Source organism: Sturnira hondurensis, unplaced genomic scaffold, assembly GCF_014824575.4.
Source record: "Sturnira hondurensis isolate 20B ecotype Veracruz unplaced genomic scaffold, ASM1482457v3 Scaffold0022215, whole genome shotgun sequence".
Taxonomy (NCBI): domain Eukaryota; kingdom Metazoa; phylum Chordata; class Mammalia; order Chiroptera; family Phyllostomidae; genus Sturnira; species Sturnira hondurensis.
The window spans coordinates 8,928,214-8,948,750 of record NW_028094846.1 but is presented as its reverse complement, the minus strand read 5'-3'; the positions used below and the strand labels follow the sequence as shown (position 1 = coordinate 8,948,750).

General features: G+C 44.6%; 2 protein-coding genes across 3 annotated transcripts in view; one reads left to right on the top strand and one right to left on the bottom strand.

The window, feature by feature from the left end:
• The window catches only part of RALGPS2 (Ral GEF with PH domain and SH3 binding motif 2), a 124,891-nt gene that overhangs the window by 35,637 nt on the left and 68,717 nt on the right, over positions 1–20,537 (bottom strand). The window lies entirely within an intron of this gene.
• On the top strand, positions 561–18,046 carry ANGPTL1 (angiopoietin like 1). The gene is made up of 5 exons (XM_037035234.1): positions 561–943; positions 5,312–6,159; positions 14,145–14,338; positions 15,772–16,042; positions 17,354–18,046. Exons 2-5 carry the CDS (start codon positions 5,337–5,339, stop codon positions 17,539–17,541), a joined length of 1,476 nt encoding a protein of 491 aa, XP_036891129.1. The 5' UTR covers positions 561–943; positions 5,312–5,336; the 3' UTR covers positions 17,542–18,046.

Genomic DNA, 20,537 nt, shown 5'->3' with positions numbered 1-20,537 from the left:
TCTGCAAGAATTTAATACACGGATTTCCACTTATTTTCAGTATTATATATGAAAATGAGCGGATTTATCTTAAGAAACATAATACAGTAAGATAAATACATTACAACCACCTCAGGTTTCTTATAAGTTTAAAACCTTCTGAAATGGCAACTGAGTACAAACGTTTCAAACTTCCAGGCTACAAAGCGCAATGCATTATTTAGGAGCCAGCCTCCTGCCCAAGGTACCTCTTGTTCTTTGTAATAACAAAAAACAAACTCATCAGCCTGCCACTACCTCTAAGTGAAGTTGAGCACTGCTTTTTTTTCAGTATTTAACCTCAAAGATCTCTGGCCAGCAGACTGAAATGTTTGTTTTATAATTGCCTGCTGAACCAGGATAGTTTGTTTCCAGATGGTGCCCTTCCTTCAACCTGCACAGTCCCTCCTTGTTCCGAGCTCTGCAACCCCCTGCCGATCCGCTCCCCGCACCCTCACTTAAGGCCACGGAGAGGAAATCCTGGGGAGGAGGCTCCCCCACGCCCCCAGTCTCCAGCCACTCTCTGGTGACGTAATATGTGGGCCGAACTTGAGTCTACCGAGAAAGAGGGAATCACTATTCAGGGGCACTGTACACGCAGTCTGGGTCAGCTGCAGCTGGTTACCGCATTTCTCCATGTGGCAGACACAGCAAAGCCACCATGCTCTCTCCGCTGGATTAGAGACAGCCCGCAGGCCAGAGCGTCCACTCCACTACTTAAAATTACATAGGTGGCTTGTCGAGTTCGATTGATGAGAGCCGTAAGAAGAAAAAGAAGTTCCTTCCTACAGCTCGGATTCGGATTCGACGGCCCAAGATGCAGTTGCCATTCAAGTCACAGACAGACAAACTCCTACACTGATTTTTAAAAGCAAGGATAAGAGCAGCAAGTTTCTGGGTTTGCTTTCTTGACAGATGCAAAAAGGTACTTTAATACTTTTAATTCTAATGTATGTTAAATGCATAATTATTTTACATTTGTTGTAGGAATTTCAAAATCTCTTATTAAAGAATTTTGGAGTATATGACAATTTCATCTGAAAAAGGTTTTGTCTTGCAACTGTATGTAAAAACTGGTCATTTATGCACTTTATGACGACTACGGCATTAATTGAGACTGAATTTAGTGATATTTAGTGCTATGCTTACAGAGTCGTGAGTATGTGCTTTAGTGACACGAGATAAAATGTTAACTTTAAGGTGAACATGTGAGGTTTATATTTATAGCACAATGATTAAAGACAAAGGGATACAACCTTGACTGGCTGGAAACATTACTCTTCCCCATACAGCTACAGTGTGTGCTGAAGATTTATACTGTTGAGCTATCTTAAACTATAGCTAGAAAAAAGCTAAGAAGAAAAAAAAATGAACCAAATGGCTTTGCAACAATACCTCAATTACAGTAAAACCAAACATAGGCAGAAATCCTTGGAATGATTTAAGCAGGTCTATAGTATCGTTAATATTCAAAATTTAAAGTATTTTCCCAGTTTTACATGTAACAGTAATTTGACTTGGGTAACAAAAATAAAAGCTACTATACTGAAATTAACTGAACAAGACAAGTTACTGATATATAAAAACCCATAAAACCTTCCAGATTAGGACTGGAGATAAAAAGCAAATGTGATAAAGTCATTATGTAAGTCAGCATTACCGATAGGAAACAAAATCCAGAAGATACACTTAACTTGAATACAAGATTAAAAGAGAAAATATAAATAACTGGTAACTATATGCAAGAGGTTTCTTCCGCTATTTCATCTGGGGGCTTTATCTGGATTGTGAGAGTGATTAACAATAAAATGACTCCTTTCTAATTAGTAAGCTTTACCATCAAAGACACTTAAGTCTGTTATGATTTGGAGACCCTCTGTCCTTCTAAACGTTAAAGATACTAATTATAAGAATCTTCTGAGAGGATCTCTCTGTAAAACATATTTCACAAGAGATTCTGACAAACATTCCCAAGCAACCCTGGATCTGAAACACGTCATGTCTTCGTTGCTGGCTGAGAAAAGTGCGGGACGTCGTTAACCCTCAGTTCTCACTGAGGCCTCGGGGAGGCACGTAATCTAAAACGCACAGCCCGCCGAACCGAGTCCCACCCTGCGACTTCTTTATCGGAGGTGCTGTGGATGCTTCCTGAATTCAGGTCTGCCGCCTCGTGCCCTTTCCAGGGCAGACACGGCCAGCGAGGTGCCTCTGTGTGGTTACCATCCGAAAGGAAGTCTCTCCGACTCATTTATTCTCCCTGCTAGCTGGCAACAGAGCAGCTACGCAGAGAAAAAGTACCGAGAGAATTAACCCAAAGCATGGAAGACTTTCCCCCCCAAAAACAACAAGCAAAGACAGATTTAAACTTAAGTATACTGTAACTAATTTATAACATTCTCTTGGGGCCTAGGAAAATTTTAACATACACAGAGAGGTTTTATGAGGTAACACAGATTTATGGATCTTTCACTTTTAAAACTGAACACATGTGGGAAAATATTAAATAAGAGAATGTTTCAGAAAATGTAACAGTAAATGTATTTTTAAAGCCAGTTCTGTACTCATGACATAGCTAAGTCTACTACTTAAAAAGCTGGCTCCTTACTCTGTGTTAGATGACAACAAAGTCAGTACTTTTGTAAGGATAAGGGCACTGAATTTACTTAAAAAATTAAATTTTTGGTTGCCTCCTTTAAATAGCAATTTAGGCCAGATTCTCTATGGTGGGTAGACCCACCATAACATTGCTGTTACGATGTAACTACAGAGCCCACAACCAGCCCTGGCAGGACACACCCGAAGGAAGCTGACTGCTATTTTAATTCAGATTCGTACTTTCACATCTTTGTTCTTCTGTGACAACAGTGACGGAAAGTCACGGTAACAGCCTTGGATTACATACTCTTAGCTGTTCTGTAAAACTCTGCGTCTGGCAGGAATGCAAGCTTTCCACGTAGGACATTGTTCAGGAAACTCTACTTGTCTTGAAGTTTCACAACACTTTCGGAGTTTTCCTGATTTGGGTGGCTTGTTTCGTAGTAGATGACTGGCATCGGTCCGAGGTCTGAGAGTCTGTTCTGCTGAGGGAGACGGGAGGCTGGGGCGACTGGGGCGGCAGGCAAGTGCCTGTTGGGGGGGGGGGTGCTGGCTGTCTTCCCCGGGGCTCCGCTGCTCTTTCACTGCCCTTCGTTTTTAGATTAAACCACCTTGATTCCATGAATCCATGAATGTAACGAGGAATCTTTTACTGGTTTTTGGTGTAGGTGATTCTAGGTAGTAAAAGCCCTTTCAAAAATAAAATAGAAGACTCTGAAGGTCTACAATTCCTGCTGATGTGAGAAAGCAAAGTGTAACAAAAACCTAAAAGTACTCGTCCCAGTGTGTTTGGGCACTCAGTCAGCAAGAGAAGGCCTTTAACATAAATACGGAGTATCGTGATACTCATCCTTCTATCTCAATTATTGTGCAAACGAACAGTAATTCGCCACACCCCACCCACCCCTTGTTTTGCCATCCCCGACTTTGTGAAAACCAAGAAGCACACGGTTCAGACTCCCGCGGTTACGACACGACAAGATAAAAACCAGAGAGGTCTAGAGAACTGACAGGCCGATCACCTCAATCCCACCCAAGGCTTCATTTCTTTGCAAAATGGTGCAAATGCAAAATAGTTAACATGTGTTAAGCAAACACAAACATAAGGGCTTATTACGGTACTGCTGACAGAAAACAGGAGAAACATATGATGTGGTGGTTAATGAAAACTATGAACCCCGGAGTTCTCTGCCTGAGTTCAAATTGTGGCTCCACCTCTCATAAGGGGTTCAACGTCCGGCTGCCAGTTTCTTCGTCTGCAAACAGGGGCCACAATCTACCTCGGAGGGCTGTAGTGAGAAGGAAATGATTTAATACATTCGGAGGGTGTGAAGCAATGCCTGGTATGTAGCAGGCACGCAGGAAGTGTGGACTCTGGTTACTGTTGTGTCGTAATTGTTGACAGCAGGCACAAACAACTTGGGACTTGGCTTCTCAAAGGAAAAACAAGCCCCTGGGTAGAAACAGGGTAGAAAAGCTTGGTCTCAGGGCAGCCACTGCTGCCCCTCACCACCAGCAGCTACGAGTCCTGGGCACAGCACTGGGGAGGCGGCTACAGCACCGGGCTGGCTGAGGACCTGGCTGAGGTCCCGGCAGAGGGGCGTCCATTCAGCTGCCTCTCCTCTTCAGGGCAGTAACCGCAGGGAAAGGAAAAGCCTCTGGTTCTTGGAGCAACTCGAGTTCTGGTATTTCCACAGATGCTGTAGGGCAAGTATCGCTCATCTGCCACAGCAAAACCGAAACATCCCGAGCACAGATTGCAGAGTGTGGGCCACCGCAGTAAACACTCAGTTAAGCCAGGGAGCCTGAATTCCTGACCCGGTTCCAGCAAGACCTCCTTGTGAGGCCCTGACCTTGAACCTGCACCTGGTGCAGCAAGGCTCTCAATGAGGCCGTCTCTGAGGTACTTTCCGACTCTAACAGTCACATTCCATTACAGACCGTTCCTTTCCGTGGGAATGGTTAGAGAAGGCTAACATTTTGATATACAGTTCAGGAGAACCTGTTAGGAGAATGACATTGCTGAGTCGCAGTTAAGCTGAGAGCACATATAATACTGTGATTTAGGAAACACGATTGCCCACCATGATGACTGCGCACATTCTATCATTCTTCAACTTGTCCCCAGTCCCAAAAGGGCATGTTTCAAAAACAGGGTGCTGCAACATTCCCATTTCAGATTTGTCCAAAAATGTTTCTTTACTTTGATAGTTCAAAAAGATATTTACTGAGAGGACTAATTTAATTGCAGCTGCACAACATAAATATAAAACCTTGACTAGTCGTCACCTAGTAATGTTAACACCACTTAGGGAACGACATTTTGACTGATGTTTTCACAAACACTGTGTGCCGTGTTAAGAGGTTTCAGACGGTAAGTGAGCTCTTTAAAGGTCGGAGAAGTATCTCATCAGGGTGCCATAGCACCCAGTGGGCACGGTCCAAAACCCACTCACCGAGCTGGGGGCGGAAAGCAGTAAGGTGGCCATCTGAGAGCTGTCCTCTGAAACCTCATGCTAAACAAACACGAAGGCACGATGACATTGACCTTCAGAAATTAGTAACATCAATTCAGATCCAATTTATTCACAATTAGAAACGCAGCCTTCCCCTTAGACGCGTTTTTATATTACTGACTTTAAAAGCAGATTAATATTAATTCCTCTGACTTCTTCCCTTCGTTGATTTGTTTTCCAAGAAGCGTCACACAAGCTCATCTGAAAATGAAGGCTTTTCTCTGGACTCTAACTGTGCTGCTCTTCCTGCTAACGGGCCCTGAACGCTGCCGAGGACGCCAGGTCAAAATAAAACAAGCAGCCCCGAGGAGACGCCCTCGCGCCACGGACGGCAGAGAGGAAGTCAGGAAGTGCGCCTACACGTTCCTGGTCCCCGAGCAGAAAATAACGGGGCCCGTCTGCGTCAACACCAAAGGGCAGGACGCAGGCGCCATCAAGGACATGATCACCAGGATGGACCTGGAGAACCTGCGGGACGTGCTCTCCAAGCAGAAGCGCGAGATAGACGGCCTGCAGCTGGTGGTGGACGTGGACGGGAACATCGTGAACGAGGTCAAGCTGCTGCGGAAGGAGAGCCGCAACATGAACTCCCGGGTCACGCAGCTCTACATGCAGCTGCTGCACGAGATCATCCGGAAGAGGGACAATTCGCTGGAACTCTCCCAGCTGGAAAACAAAATCCTCAACGTCACCACGGAGATGCTGAGGATGGCGACCAAGTACCGGGAACTGGAGGCGAAATACGCTTCCCTGGCGGACCTGGTCAACAACCAGTCCGTGGTGATCACGCTGTTGGAAGAACAGTGCCTGAGGATATTCTCCCGACAAGACCCCCAGGGGTCTCCTCCTCTTGTCCAGGTGGTGCCACGACACATTCCCAACAGCCACCGGCACACTCCGGGGCTGCTGGGAGGCAATGAGATACAGAGGGATCCAGGGGACCCCAGAGACTCCATGCCCCCACCGGACCTGCCAACATCTCCCACCAAAGGCCCTTTCAAGACGCCACCGGTAACTTTCATCAATGAAGGTGAGTCACCGCTTTTACTTGGGCGATGTAACTATACGTAAATATTCAAGTTTCTGTTTTTGTTTTTTATTAAGAATTGAAGTTAAACCCTGGCTGGTGTCACTCAGTGGGCTGGGCATCGCCCTGCAAACAAAGGCCGCCGGTTCGATTCCCAGTCACGCACATGCCCGGGTTGCAGGCCAGGCCCCCAGTTGAGGGTGTGCCAAAGGCAACTGATCAACGTTTCTCTCTCCCTCCCTTGCCCTCTTTTAAAGAATAAAATGTTGAAAAAAACCCCTGATGTATACACAATTGAAGTTAAATAGATCTCTCAGATCTAAGACCATAAAACCAGTGCATTCTGTGCAAGGAGTAGTCTTACAGTCAAACTCGTGCAGTCCCAGTTACGAGCACTGAGACAGCAATGAGACCAGGAGCCTCTCCTCTCCGGCACCATCCCTTGGGCCCCCAGCTAGGTCCTCGCTGCTGCTCACGGGTCCTTTACTGACCTCCCGCCGCTCTTCCCATGCTCCTCCTCCTCAAAAGGAACATGGAGATTTGGCTTTCCCTCTCCATAAGCCTGTGATCACACCTCCTCCTCACCTCGGCTCTCAGCACACGCACCGTCTGCTGCTGTGCCGAGATTACGTCTGCTCGGGGCCTAGTTTCCCTGTTCTTTCCTGTCTTGGAAACATCTGTACAAAACCCACACCTTCTTGCTCAGTCTCAGTAGAAAAAAGGTATCTAAACTACAATCTGCACTTTTTACCCATGGAAGTATACGTTTTCACTAGCCAAACACACACACACACACACACACACACACACACACACGTGCGCGTGAACAAAACCAAGAATTCATTCTAATACCTCTACCTCTACTGCAAACACATGCATCACATGCGGGGTGTGTCTCAGCCGTGGGCACTACTGACCAGTCACTTCTCTGTTTCTTGAGCCTTCACATCCTATTCTGCCTGACTCGGCCTACTTCTCTGGGTCCATCATGGGCATCTTCTTCCATCTACGTCTTCCAAGGGCTTCCTTCAAGGCGTTCTGTTTCAGAGGTCTCACACACCTCCCAGGCCACAGGCGCCCCCACCGCCCGGGTGACTCCAGCCTGGAGCGCTCCCTCCTGGCTCCAACCAAGACCGCGTGCTTGCATCTAGATGCTCCCCCGTTACCGTGCAGGTGGCCTCGTCCTCTGTGAGATGCCTTCTCTTAGCTTATCTGTCAACCTCATGGCAAATCTCAAGGCTTAACTGAAAGAACACTTCAAGTGTCACACCTTCCCTGATAGATTCAAACAATCCTCTGGGGCTGGCTCTTTCCGCAGACTGCAGGCCATGCCCTGAACAGGCTCTCCGTGTCGTATTATACTGGCGTCAATGTCTGCACGTCTGCCTTCCTGCTAGATAGAACGCTTCTGCAAGAAAGTGCACTGACTTTTTCATCTTTCTGTCTCAGACATCTGGCTGGGACCAGGCCTGGCATACTGTGCTTGTTGTGAGCACTACAATAAATACCTGAGCAATGAATGAAAGAATGAATGAATGAATGAGTAAGTGAACCCTAAAATAATCTTTTCCCCAAACTAGCATTCTCCTTTTAGGAATAAGTAAATTGTTATTATAAAAGCAATACATATTTACTGAAGAAAATCTAGGAAATACGGAAAACTTTTAAGAAAGTTTCATGGAATATCCAAATACTCATAAATAAATCATTAACATTTTGGGAATAACCTTTAAGCCCCCCACCCCCGGAAACGTGATAATCAATATTCTTTTAAATTTAAAAATAACTGTTTTGCTTTTGCTTTCTCTATGATTTTGTCCTTGGAATAAATGTAAAATTTATGGGTCAACTGATTTTGATGTCTCCACTTTGATTTATGTTCCCACCACTTCTGAACTTGCCCAGCTCACCTCTGACACTCCCCTCTCGCTTCACACACCATCAGCTGGGATCTGGCCACGTTGCTTTTCTGTCTGTCCTCTGTCACGCATGTGTCCCTCGTTTGTTTCAGAGCCAGAACTCCTGCTTAAATGCAAACTAGTCGTGACAGCAGCTAGAGGAGAGGGACTTCTGGGTTCCTAGCTGCGTGACCTTGAGCGGGCGGGAGGAGGCAGGGAATTGCTCCGTGCCCGTGTTTCCTCGTTTGTAAAATGGGGACAACAACTGTGCCGGGCACTCAGATGCTGTCATAGCCTGTCAGCTGGTGTCCCTACTCCATCTTCTCTCTCCATCGAAGGGCATTATCCTGCGTTGTCCAAAGATCGGTCTTAAACCACCGTGTGGGTCACATCACACTTCTTACAGGCTCCCTGCTGCCAACTGAGAAAGTCGAGTTTGCTTCACCTGGGTATGACGAACGGCCTCCTCAGAAGAGCAACCCTACTTCATTAGCTTTCTTTCTATTAATTTCCTTCACGAAAACCATCAGCTTCAATAAAGCGGATCACCTCACTGTCTTCTAACTATTCAAATGATAAGGCTCAGACTAAAATAAAATAATAAAATAAAAACAGCCGCCCCTCCTTGAGGCCCTGTTGACTCCCACAGGCCTGAGTGACCGCTTCTCTCCTTGGACGTCTCCATAACAGGTTTCTTATGCTCCCTCTCGAATTACCAGGTATTATTTACTTGCACACACAGGATCTATACAGACATCTAACAAAGTGCTTTCTGGTTACAAGCCCCTTCCTGGTAGGTGGATGTTGTGTCTCACTTGCAGACACGAGACAGATGTGGAATGACTTGACATGACATTTTTATAAAGCTTCTTAGAGTTGTCATTCCAAAGACACTGTCATTGCATAGAGACACAAGTACAGTGGTGCCTCGGTCCTCGTTGTTAGTTCACCCTGGGACTCTGACGTCATGACTCACACGAGTTCTAGCAATTGCAACGAGCCCTGAGCAAGCGCCGAGTGCCGAAACATTGTTTTCTCATCACAGTGTGACGAGCACCGGCTTTGACAAGGCCTGCAGCCCACGAGGACTGAGGTGTGGCTGTACTTGGACATGCCGTATTTGCTGCATTTTTCATTCATTTTATACTGTTCTCTCAGTAACCACAGGCTGGAGTGCCACTAAATACCTAATGTTATGGAACGAAATTCCATGCCAAGGACTCAGAGTATCAAAATTCCCATTAGACAGATTTCTGCTGTAATGAAACAATGGTGTACACATCCCTAATAAACCAAACCTTAATGCAGAAATTAAGAACAAGCATTAACTTTTTTTCCTGTTATTACTAGTTATAAGCACACATTAAATTTCTACTTACTTTATTCTATAAATGTTGGTCCCTGAAGTTCAAGGACATAATTAGCTCCACCATGTGAACGTTTATTAGTACACTAAGAATATATGAGGAAAGTGCACAGAACTAGAACGTGTTTCGTCATTACTGACCCCGGGAAGCCACCTGGCCTGTCTGCCTCTGTTTTCTCCCTTGCTCATGGAGCACCGGTTGGACTGGAAGATTCAAATATCCCTGTCCAGTTCTAATATTCTGTAATTCTTATCAAATAGAACTTGCTACCAGCAATAATAAGCAGGCTCTTTTCCTTATCGTGTGCTAAACTCTTTCTCATAACAGCCTTTGTCAGACTGGAAAAATGTCTCGGATGTTTGGGTGTTTGCACAGGCAGAGCAAAGGTGGGTGTCTGTTGTTACACCTACATGTGCACTGGACACCAAGCAGCTCACATTAGTGCACTCTGGTGCACTAATGGTGGTGCATTGCCATTTTAAAGTCTCTAAATACATGACTTGTGTGTCCTATTTAAAACTGTTTCAGCTAGTCGCAGAAAGTCAAATACTGAGTAATTCCAGTTACTCGAGGTACTCAGAAGAGTCAAATTCATGGAGACGGAGAGCAGAGTGAGGGCCACTGGGCGGGGTGAGGGAGGGCGCTGTGAGGCTGAGAGCCCAATGCACTAAGACCACTGTGCTGCACTCTAAAAATGGTTAAGTTGGCCTGAAGCCTGTATACTTCTACTAACCAATGTTGCCCCGATAAACTCAATTAAAAATGGTTAAGTTATGTTATCTATATCTTACCATCATTTTTTAAAGGTGCTTTAATGACAGGTAATCTTACACTTTCTTTTAACATGGTTGTAAGAAAAACGCACCTCATAAGAACTTACAGTAAACAGCGGCATAACTTTGTTAGTTACACATACAACATCCCCATGAACACTACTGTCCCCTACCTCAAAACCAGAGTGCCTGGGGACGATCACACCCCCGACACCCCGCCATCGGGGAAACTCCTAACTGTTCATGTTATTTGGTGGCTGCATGTTGGGTTATCCTCTTACAGAAGAAAACGCGATTCTTTTACAAATGGCATTTATGAAAATAAGGTCACTCCTTATAGGTGAAAGGCACTGAACGTTTCTTTGCAGTGTGTGAGACCAGAAAACCGAGTGTCGGGAACTTGGATGCTGGCGAGGCCCTTTCGAGGCCTGGCCGCCTCTCTGGGAAGGAGGGGATGCGTGCGAAGTGGCCTGTGTGTGGTTTGGCCTCACTGAGTGTCGCCTTCTGCTGCTGTGTTTCCCTGTGTGCGCTTCGCCTTGTCACACGTGGGGACATAGAAAGTGAGCTTAAAAAGTTAAACTTGCAAAGCAGTCATCAGAAACTAAAAATATGCCTTTTAGTGTGTAATACATTTATTTTCAAGTATTTAAATGCCTCCTATTTGTGCATTTGTAAGATGCAATTGGTTTTAGTGGAATAGTGACATTAACAAAACAAAACAAAAAAACTAAAGAAGACCTGTTAATAAGCTAAGAAGCTGCTGGAGTATGATTTCATTAGCTACTCATGAAAAGCAATCAGTAAGTTTTTTTAAACAATTTCGAAAATAAAAGCTTGGGTTGCTGACTACATTTTGAACTTACAGATTAATAAACAAAGTATTCATATTATTACAAGAAAGAATCTATTATCACTTAAAAAGTACTTGCCTCAAACTTCCTGAAATGCTATCAAATATATATATGCATCTTATACATAAGTCAAAATACAATAAAAAAGCTTATCTTTCAAAAGATTCTACTCACTGACCAATTACTTGAAAGCTCTAATTGGCTATCTTTCTTTTGGGTTCTGTTTCTCCTATCACAAAGTGCGCAGGCTAAGGACAGAGAAAAAAAAAATATTTGAGAAATTCAACAACGAAAAGGGAAGGATTCCCCTTTAAAGTTAGGTAATTAAACAGTTTGTAAAAAAGGGCCAGGAATGTTGAAGGTGGTTCCAAGTAAAGGTGCTATTCAAAGTATGGAATCTGTTTTCGTAAGCCCACCGTTCTGTGCAAAATGTGGGTTCTCTATGAGAAATACACACTGGGGAATGATGCGGCACGACAGACCAGTACTGTTCCTCCCATGAGTCAGACCTACGAACTGGAGTTTGTGGGCCCTGTACAAACTCTGGTCACCAAGAACACGGAGGAAGAGAGAGACTGGTCCGTCAAATTCCAGGTACAGAATTCTAGTTTCTTGGCTAGAGAAGGATCGAATCGTGTGTCATGGAAGGTAAAGACTATTGCAAGATTACTCAATGCAAGAACAGGGTTAACAAAATAACCTATGTTAAAAGAGAGGTACTCTATACCTGCTCAGCCACTACGAACAAATTCCTAAAGCATATGCCAATTCATTTATTTTGATAATAAACAAATTATACTTGACCTCTCAATAATAAAACTATCCTTTTCTACTAGTCATTTAAGAAATCCCATAAAAAGCAATCCTTTTTATGGCACCGAGAAAGTGGTAAAACATTTATTGCAAGAACAATTTATAATCTAATTCTAGAGAAGAAAGTAAATAAGATATACAAGTAATAATGAGACAATATCTGCCAAGACCAACAGTTACACACTGGCTAAGACAGATTAATGGTTTATTTATGAGATAAATATAAACAAATACTAAATTCTGATATTTACTATCCTTTCTGGGTAGAAAAAAGGTAGCAGTAAGCGTTACTTTTATTAATTTTATCCACATGTACCAGAAAAGGCTTTCAATTAAGTTTCCCGAAGCCTCTGTATCAACCATGGCCAGCCCAATGGGCACCCACCCTGCAAACTCAAAGTGGGTTGAAGATTAAAGTCGAAGACAATTTTAAATTTGCACAAATAGGAGTCTAATCAAATCAGAGCTGGATTTAGAAAACCCAGAGCTTTCCAATTTGCTTAAATATTGAGGGTCTATGAAATAGCAGGGGGAAAAGGTACGTTATAAATATCCGTTAACATTCAAAATCTGGGTGTTTCTAGCCATTTTACGGCATTTCAGAGCACCTCACGCAGGTCCAAACTGTGCATGTTCACTTCAACACAAACCGTCCGAACTGCGCTCCGAGTGCAGAGCAGACACAGTGGTGACGGCTGCAGGGTAAGAATACAGAGGTGACAGTCCAAACCCCTTCATACGTCCATCAGCCACAACACTGACAGGCCGGAAAGTCAGACCAACGCCCCTCAGGCTCCTGACTATTCTGTATGTGACGACTTAGGGCACTCGGGCTAACTAGGAAATAATCACAAGGACTACAGTTCTAAATCGAGGAAACCAGCTTCAGCCCCGTGTCTGCCCCACAGGTTTGATGCTCCGCCTGCAGACCTTGTGACTCCTCTGTAAGGCAAAGCTCTCTGTCCCCGTGACAAAGCATGCTACCCATGTGTGACCTCGATCCACCTCCTACCCCCCCTAGCCTAACTCATGACCCAGTTTTGCAACCCAGCTCGGACACAGGCCGACTCTGATCTCTTCCCTGCAAACCTGGGTGAGCCATTTCTTAGCCAGTGTCCCCAGGTTGTGTGACTCGGGTGCGTAACCCCATGAGAGCACCTGCTACGTTGTAGTGAGATTCTCTTTCTACCTGTCCCTTCCCCACTTCCCGCTTGACTCCATAGTTGCTTCTCTACCCCTTGAGCCTAAAACACTTTGTAGCCTACGGAAGCAGCAGCAAAGACATTTCTGGAAAAACTAACGCAGAACTATGTGGCTACCAAAACCATTTAGTCTTTAGGTACAGTAACTTCGACTAGTTAACTGTCTCATCTACAGACCATCTGTGAACGATCACGGGATCACTGTGTAGGTTAAATGAGAAAATGACTCTCAGTCATATAAACTGAAACGACTCTTCAGAAAGGCACGCTGCCAACATTCCTGAAATGCACTCTCGTGGACTGTTCCATGGGGGAAGTTAGAAGAGTCTCAGTTTGGGAAACCCTGGTTTATTTCAGGGCTTTCCAGCTTTGATACGTGGAAGTACACTGTGAGTTTCCAGAAGGGTGCTGTCGCAGTTGGCGTTTCCAACACTCGTTCCATCACGGCTCGCTGCTTTCGGGGGGGGGGGGGCCGGGTTCGTCAAAGACCCAGTGTACTCCACCCTCATCGAATCTCAAACGCCATAAACCGGGCGCTGTGGAGAGCTGTCAAGTTTCCCACTCTCCTGATCCAGTAGATCAAACCCGCGGCATTTTTATAGGAAAATGTGGAAAAATGAAGCCAGTGAGAAGATACTTTGTGTGGTGTTATTTCTAACCACAACATTCAGGTGAAACGCCAACGTCCAAAGTCGGCGGAATGCACAGTGATATGGCGACGCTGAACACGGTGTTAATTACAGCTACCACGGCGCTGGACTGGGAACCATGACAACATCCGTTACGATCAAAGACAGAATCCAATTATCGTTGAAGGGTTGGGATTACAAGAGCATGAGAATGTGTGTATTTGTACAGAGCCTTACAAGACCAGTGGAAGATGACACAGGCCACTGTCCTGGACGGCAGGGTCGGGGCGGTCCTTTTCTCTGGTTTTCAGCTTTTACAGAAGCACTGTGTACACACTAGGAAAAAGTGTTATCTGTAAAGAAAGGTACCGAGGTAAGGCTCTTGGTTAAAAACTGCTTTGACATGGCTGTTTTCCTATTAAGCTTCCCTGCGATCAGCAGTGCTTCCGTTACAGGACCGTTCAAAGACTGCCAGCACTCGAGGGAGGCCGGCTACTCGATGAGCGGGATTTACATGATTAAGCCCGAAAACAGCAACGGCCCGGTGCAGCTATGGTGTGAGAACGGTCTGGACTCCGGGGGCTGGACGGTCATTCAGAAGAGAACAGATGGCTCCGTCAACTTCTTCAGAAACTGGGACAATTACAAGGTAAGCCAGCGGATCACGCCTGGGGGATAGGTAGCAAACGGTGGCTCTTGCGGCAGTGCCCGCGCTACACAAGAGATTAGACACGAAGTGCAAGAGTAACTGTCCACGTCTTTCGCTGTCGATGTTTGTCAAAAGGATGATTCTCGTCGCCAGTGTCAAAGTCGAAATCAGAATGTAAAAAGGAAACGGAAGACACAATTTGACATGGCCCCTTTCAGTCTGGGTGACTTACACAGACGCGGAACTCTCTGCGGAGACTGCCCCTGATTCCAATGTCTAAGGCGGTGACGGCTTTTTCTGTGTGTGACCACTTTGGTACCCGTGACCAAGAGTATTTAAGCAGTGATGTAAAGTACAGGACTTTTTAGGAAATGACCCCCTTTCTTGGACTAACCCCCTCTGATGACCATGCCACCAGGCTTTAAGCTCTGACACCAGACACTGGTGCTGTCGGGCAGTGACGCTCACCTGGGCTTTCCCGCAGGACTGGGATCACACAAGGCGGGTTTGGGAAAGGGAAGCAACCGGTCGTTGTTAGTGCCTTCTCACGTTCATCACGCTAGTTTTCTTATACGTGGTTTACACTTTCAGTTTAAGGATGGCAGGTGGGAAAACTGTATTCTGTAGATGGTTACTTCTCCAAACAAGATCGTTAAGTATCACGTGATTACTCATTCTTAGGCGATATTTTTACTGGCCGTAAAAAACGATACATCAATCAATATATCCCTCCTTGTCAGAAATTGTGTAAATTTCTAAACGAGTAACTAGAAAAAAGAATTTCTGCAGCACAACCTCCTGGAAAATACATTTGGTGTTGCGGTCGGGTTCAGCCACCTTCCATTCCGCGGCACGCACACACTGGCAAATGCTTACTGAACTGCTTTTCTCCCCAAAACATGAATCTACAATTTTTCAAAGGGGGGACGTTGAAGATTACTCCTTTATCTTCTCACGGTTACTGATTTTATCTATAACAGCCCTAAAGGAGATAATCTGTTCTAAGACAGACACTATCACATTTACTGAATGATCATAATGACAGGTGCCCTTTTTGTCTGACTAGGGTGGGGCAGCATCTCCACGCTGTTAAAAACACGAGCTCTTGGAACAGGAGAGAGATCAGGAGCCGTTTTCAAGGACCTGGGCACTTCATTACTGAAATGCTTTTAGTAGCTATGCATAACTTTTACTCTCTTTTGCCTTCATCTCATTTATAGGGTTTGAAACTTGCTGTGCAAATAGACACTACTGACAAATTAAGAGAAAGCAAAACAAAATGCTATTGGGGGCTCATCAAGATCCGGTGGGCTACTACCACTAACACGGAAATTCGCACCACCACTACAGGGCCAACGCCTCTCCGCTCAGACGTTTAAAACTCCTCTGTGGAAACACTCGCTACCTCGACAATTATTTCTGCTCTTTTACAGAAAGGGTTTGGAAACATTGACGGAGAATACTGGCTGGGATTGGAAAACATTTACATGCTCAGCAACCAAGATAATTACAAGTTGCTGGTTGAACTAGAAGACTGGAGTGATAAGAAAGTCTACGCTGAATACAGCAGCTTCCGCCTGGAACCTGAAAGTGACTTCTACAGACTGCGCCTGGGCACTTACCAGGGAAACGCGGGGGATTCCCTAATGTGGCACAATGGCAAACAGTTCACCACCCTGGACAGAGACAAGGATATGTACACAGGTGAGTAGGGGAAGCCTGGCATGCATTCTTCGCAGAACCACCGCTTTCTATACAGGAAATAGAACCCTGTTACTAAAGTGTACACCACTAACAATCTTTCTGGGAAGGTCATTTTGGATCAAAGGGAATATAACCTGCGGAAAGGAATAGCTTCAGGGCCTCTCCCACAACTACAAGGCCACCCCCGCGTGCGACCTCTGTGAAGAAGGGCCTGCTGCTCTACCTGGAGGGGTGGGAGGTGGAACACAACAAAAACGCAGCACGTGCAGATCAAACTCTCCGCTGGCTAAAATCTGTAACAGGCACCCACTGGACACCTCCCACGTGCCAGGCTGGGTGCTGAGGACAGAGCAGGGCACGAGGGTGCTGCCCCCCTGGAGCTTACGCTGCAGAGGGAGACAAGTGTTACGTCAGCGGGGACAAGGGCTCTAGGAGAAACAAACCAAAAACCAAGGGAACAGAAACTGGTGGGCAGCAGGCGGCGGGTGCTCTTCTATAGCACAACTACAGTGATTGTTACAAGGTAACATCCGAATACACACCCGGAGGGAGAGAAGGAAGGAAGCAAGCCCTCTGGGTGTGTGGGTTGGCAAAGGAGAACAGCAACAATGACTGTTGTTGGCACGTGGTGAAGGAACGAAAAGGAGCTTTATTCAGAGGGGCCATGAGTATCCTCTTTAGAGAGAATCCATCAGGCCATCCAGATAATTTTAAATGTAATCTTCATGTACTTTTGCCTTTTTAACCCAGGTTTCTGGCCCTGATAAAGAGATATCACCCTGAAAACTGATGTATATTTCAGTTCAGCTGTTTCTGGCAAGCACTTCAACCCATTTCGCACAGGCAGGAAGGAAAAGGAAGAGCTATATATAAAACAACCATAACGTGTGATTTTTCTTTTTGCAAATACCCATGTCATTGTTAGTTATGCTATTTTGAGAATTAATTTTCCCCAAATTTCACTCTCCTTAGCAACTTACTACCTTTCCTTCCCAATCTCTCTCCCTCTCACACGCAAACAATGCTTGCATTTTATTTATGCTGCTACCAGAAAATCAGATCACTTATTTAAAAAGATAAAATTAAATTAAAAAGCAAGTCCTAAGCAAGCAAAGGGCATGATAAGAAAGGCAATTCAGGGGATCTTTCACAGACCTTGTATTTAAGCCACAGTAACAGAATCAATGAAGAAACAACATTATGAAGACAAAGGCTAACCGGAGTAAGAAAAACTCAAACTAAGTTGCCGCACAGGCATTTCTGATGGCACTTAGAAGACATTACTCAGATTTCTCTATTTTTCCCTCGTAGGAAACTGTGCCCACTTCCACAAAGGAGGCTGGTGGTACAACGCCTGTGCGCACTCCAACCTGAACGGAGTGTGGTACCGAGGCGGCCACTACAGAAGCAAGTACCAGGATGGGGTCTTCTGGGCCGAGTACCGAGGCGGGTCGTACTCCCTGCGGGCGGTTCAGATGATGGTCAAGCCTATTGACTGACGGGAGACGGCCTACAACTGAACAGGAGCGCTCACATCCCTCGGTTCCTGAAAATGTACATTTCACACGTGTATCACTTTGCACAATTCGTTTCTCCAGATGCAGTTGTTTAAATCAATTTTACAATAACTACAAAACTAGGAGTATAGTTTCATCTTCCCTGAATATACTACAGAAGATTATTAGTTTCCATAATTCCAGTTACTTTAAAAATTGCATTCAGTAAGTACAGGCAAAGTTTGTTTTCTAAAATGTAGACATTTGCCACAATGTCAAACAAACCTTAGCTTTATTTTAAATCAAAATTGAATACATGGTTGAGATCCTTAACAATTAATTTAAAAAGTTTATGAGACTGCTCTAACTTCCAATGAAAAAATATTTTTAAGATTTCAGCCAAGAAATACATTTTATTTATAAAAATATAGACAGGAAATTAGAGAAAACTCTAGTTTTGCCAACGGAAAATACATTTTGCATTAAATAAAAGTTATTTCAAGTTGAATCTGTGCCTTTCACATGGAATGACTGAATTCTTGACAACATATTTTACGCCAATTTCCCCAAAGAATTAGGTGACTCATGGTATAAAAATATATTCTTTAAAAACAAAAATAAATGTAGACAATATTTAAATAGTCTATTTATAAAAACTAATGTACAGATGTATTTTTAGTATTATGTTCGTATGACTTTTTAAAAAAATTCTCACCCAAGGATGTATTTATTGATTTTAGAGAGAGAGGAAGGAGAGAGACAGAGAAGGGACAGAGGGGAGAGAAACATCAATGCGAGAGCAAAACACCCCCAGCTGCTTCCAGCAACGCCCTGGTGGGGATCGAACCCACAGCCTGTTGGTGTGCAGGCAACACTCCAACCAACCAAGCCAGGTGGCCTGGGCAATATTACGTTCATACAATTGGCTGAACAGAATCTCCTAAATGCATTTTATGTTGTTACATCAGCAAAATACTGATATTAGAAAAATGCAGAATGTTTATAGTAAGCCAATGGTCTAACAGATCTGAATTATAACTCTAAGCTTACTTACAAATACTTTTCCTCCCTAACTTACTGACCCTTCCCGTTTGGAAAAAACCTGTCACTATTCTGGTCAGAAAGCTTGGATGACCTCGCGAGCGTGACTGTGCACTTACTACGGGTGGGGCCAGAACAACTTCGAGCCCCGTTCAGGTGTTTCCCCAGTGCTGAGATTCAACAGTGTCAGAGCAGAATCCACAGGGGTTCGGCTAGTCCAGATTGCTGGCTGCATTTTACAGCGTGTACATCTTGAACTCATCTTTGCAACTAACAACTTTATTACTAATGTTCTGAAACAACTTCCTTCTAGAAACATGTTCATTGCCTATGGCTGACCTGTCCTTAATTCACTTGTGAACTAAAATTTTAGAGAAATTTCATGAGACTTTCGCTCAAATGAAAAGAAAATCCAATCAGAACCGAAGACAATCATTTATTTGAACAGCTCAAGTCCATCAACACGACCAATGTTTTTCCTCTGTCCCAACAAGATAAAACTCCTGGTGAGAAGTAAAGAGAAACCTTAACCTTACCGTGGTTAAGGTTAAGAAGTAAACCAAAACCTTACTGTGGTATTATTCTTTGTTTTACCTATGCTCCTCATAAAACAATATTCAAGTACCTCCCCAATCCCCCCAGACAGGGATCCCCCCAACACCAAAAACAAAGTAAAACAAAACAGTGTAAGATTTGAGACACCTGACTGCTGTATCAAATCTTAATTAAATAATACTTTACTAGGGCATTCATTGGTTGCCAGAACTGTAGCATTTCACTTGACCATCCAAAACTCAATTGAGACAAGTCTTATGGAATTTTCACAGAAGGGAAATGTCAGTGGAAGCAGAATGATGTAAAAGTCCACACACAAACTAGAGAACCGGCCGATGCTCGACTGGGTCGGCCCTCTCCGTTCCGCAGAGTCGGGAGAGCCTCGGGGAAACTCACTGTCACACGAGTGTGCTCCTTGAGCGCAGGGAGAGGGGCAGCACTCTGGGGCGAGCCACAGCAGGCTCTCGGGTCAGAACCACTTGTGTGTGCGGCCCACCTCCATCACCTACTGGCTGGGGGACCCCGGGAAATTGACACACTCTGGCCTCCGTTTTCTTATCTATGAAATGGGGATAACAACAGTACCTGGCTCATGTGATTACTGTACAATGGAATGAGGTGATACACGTGCTAAAATGTTGAGAACAATGCCTGACACGGGCAAGGGCTCAGTGGACCGTGGCCATCAGATCCACTGACCCCCACCTGCATCATAACCCTAACAAAGCCACGTCGGCTATTACAGCAGACAGTAAGGAGACTGAACCGTGAGAAAATAAAAAGAAAAGCTGAGGCAAGAACAGCCATAGCAGGAATTCTAGCCTAATGAGGACCCTGTGAGAGGGTAGACAGGCCACATGCGTGGTGGGAATGGCCTAACACCGAGCTACTTTGCAGGTGATCTAGGAATAAAAGCGTGGTTGCCTTCCCCTGAGTAAGATTAAGCTGTGACTCTGGAGCTGGTTTAGAGAAAGACTCTTTATGTCAGTTATTCTTAATCGATGAATAAAGCTTACTCTAGAAACAATTTAGACTCTGTCATACTCAACAGGAGGCTACCAGTACCTGGGAAATTCAGCATCTCCGACCTGTACAACTTGAGATTTTGGGTAACGCCAATATTAGACACCACCTTGAAATTGAGTAGATATCTACGAATAAATCTGCACATAAACCTATCCTTAGGCTTCAAGCCTGGTGGAGGGTCAAGACCAGACTTTCAGTCTAATACTCATGACCCCATGAGTCATAATACGAGAGCGTGGATTCTGCTGGCATCACTCCCCTTAGGATTTCACCTGGTAACAACGCTAAAGGCCTGTAAAAACTCCTGCAGTCACGATGCTGTTTAAATCACTTGGAAATCTGTACTCATGTAAATAATACTATTTTTATAGACGCAA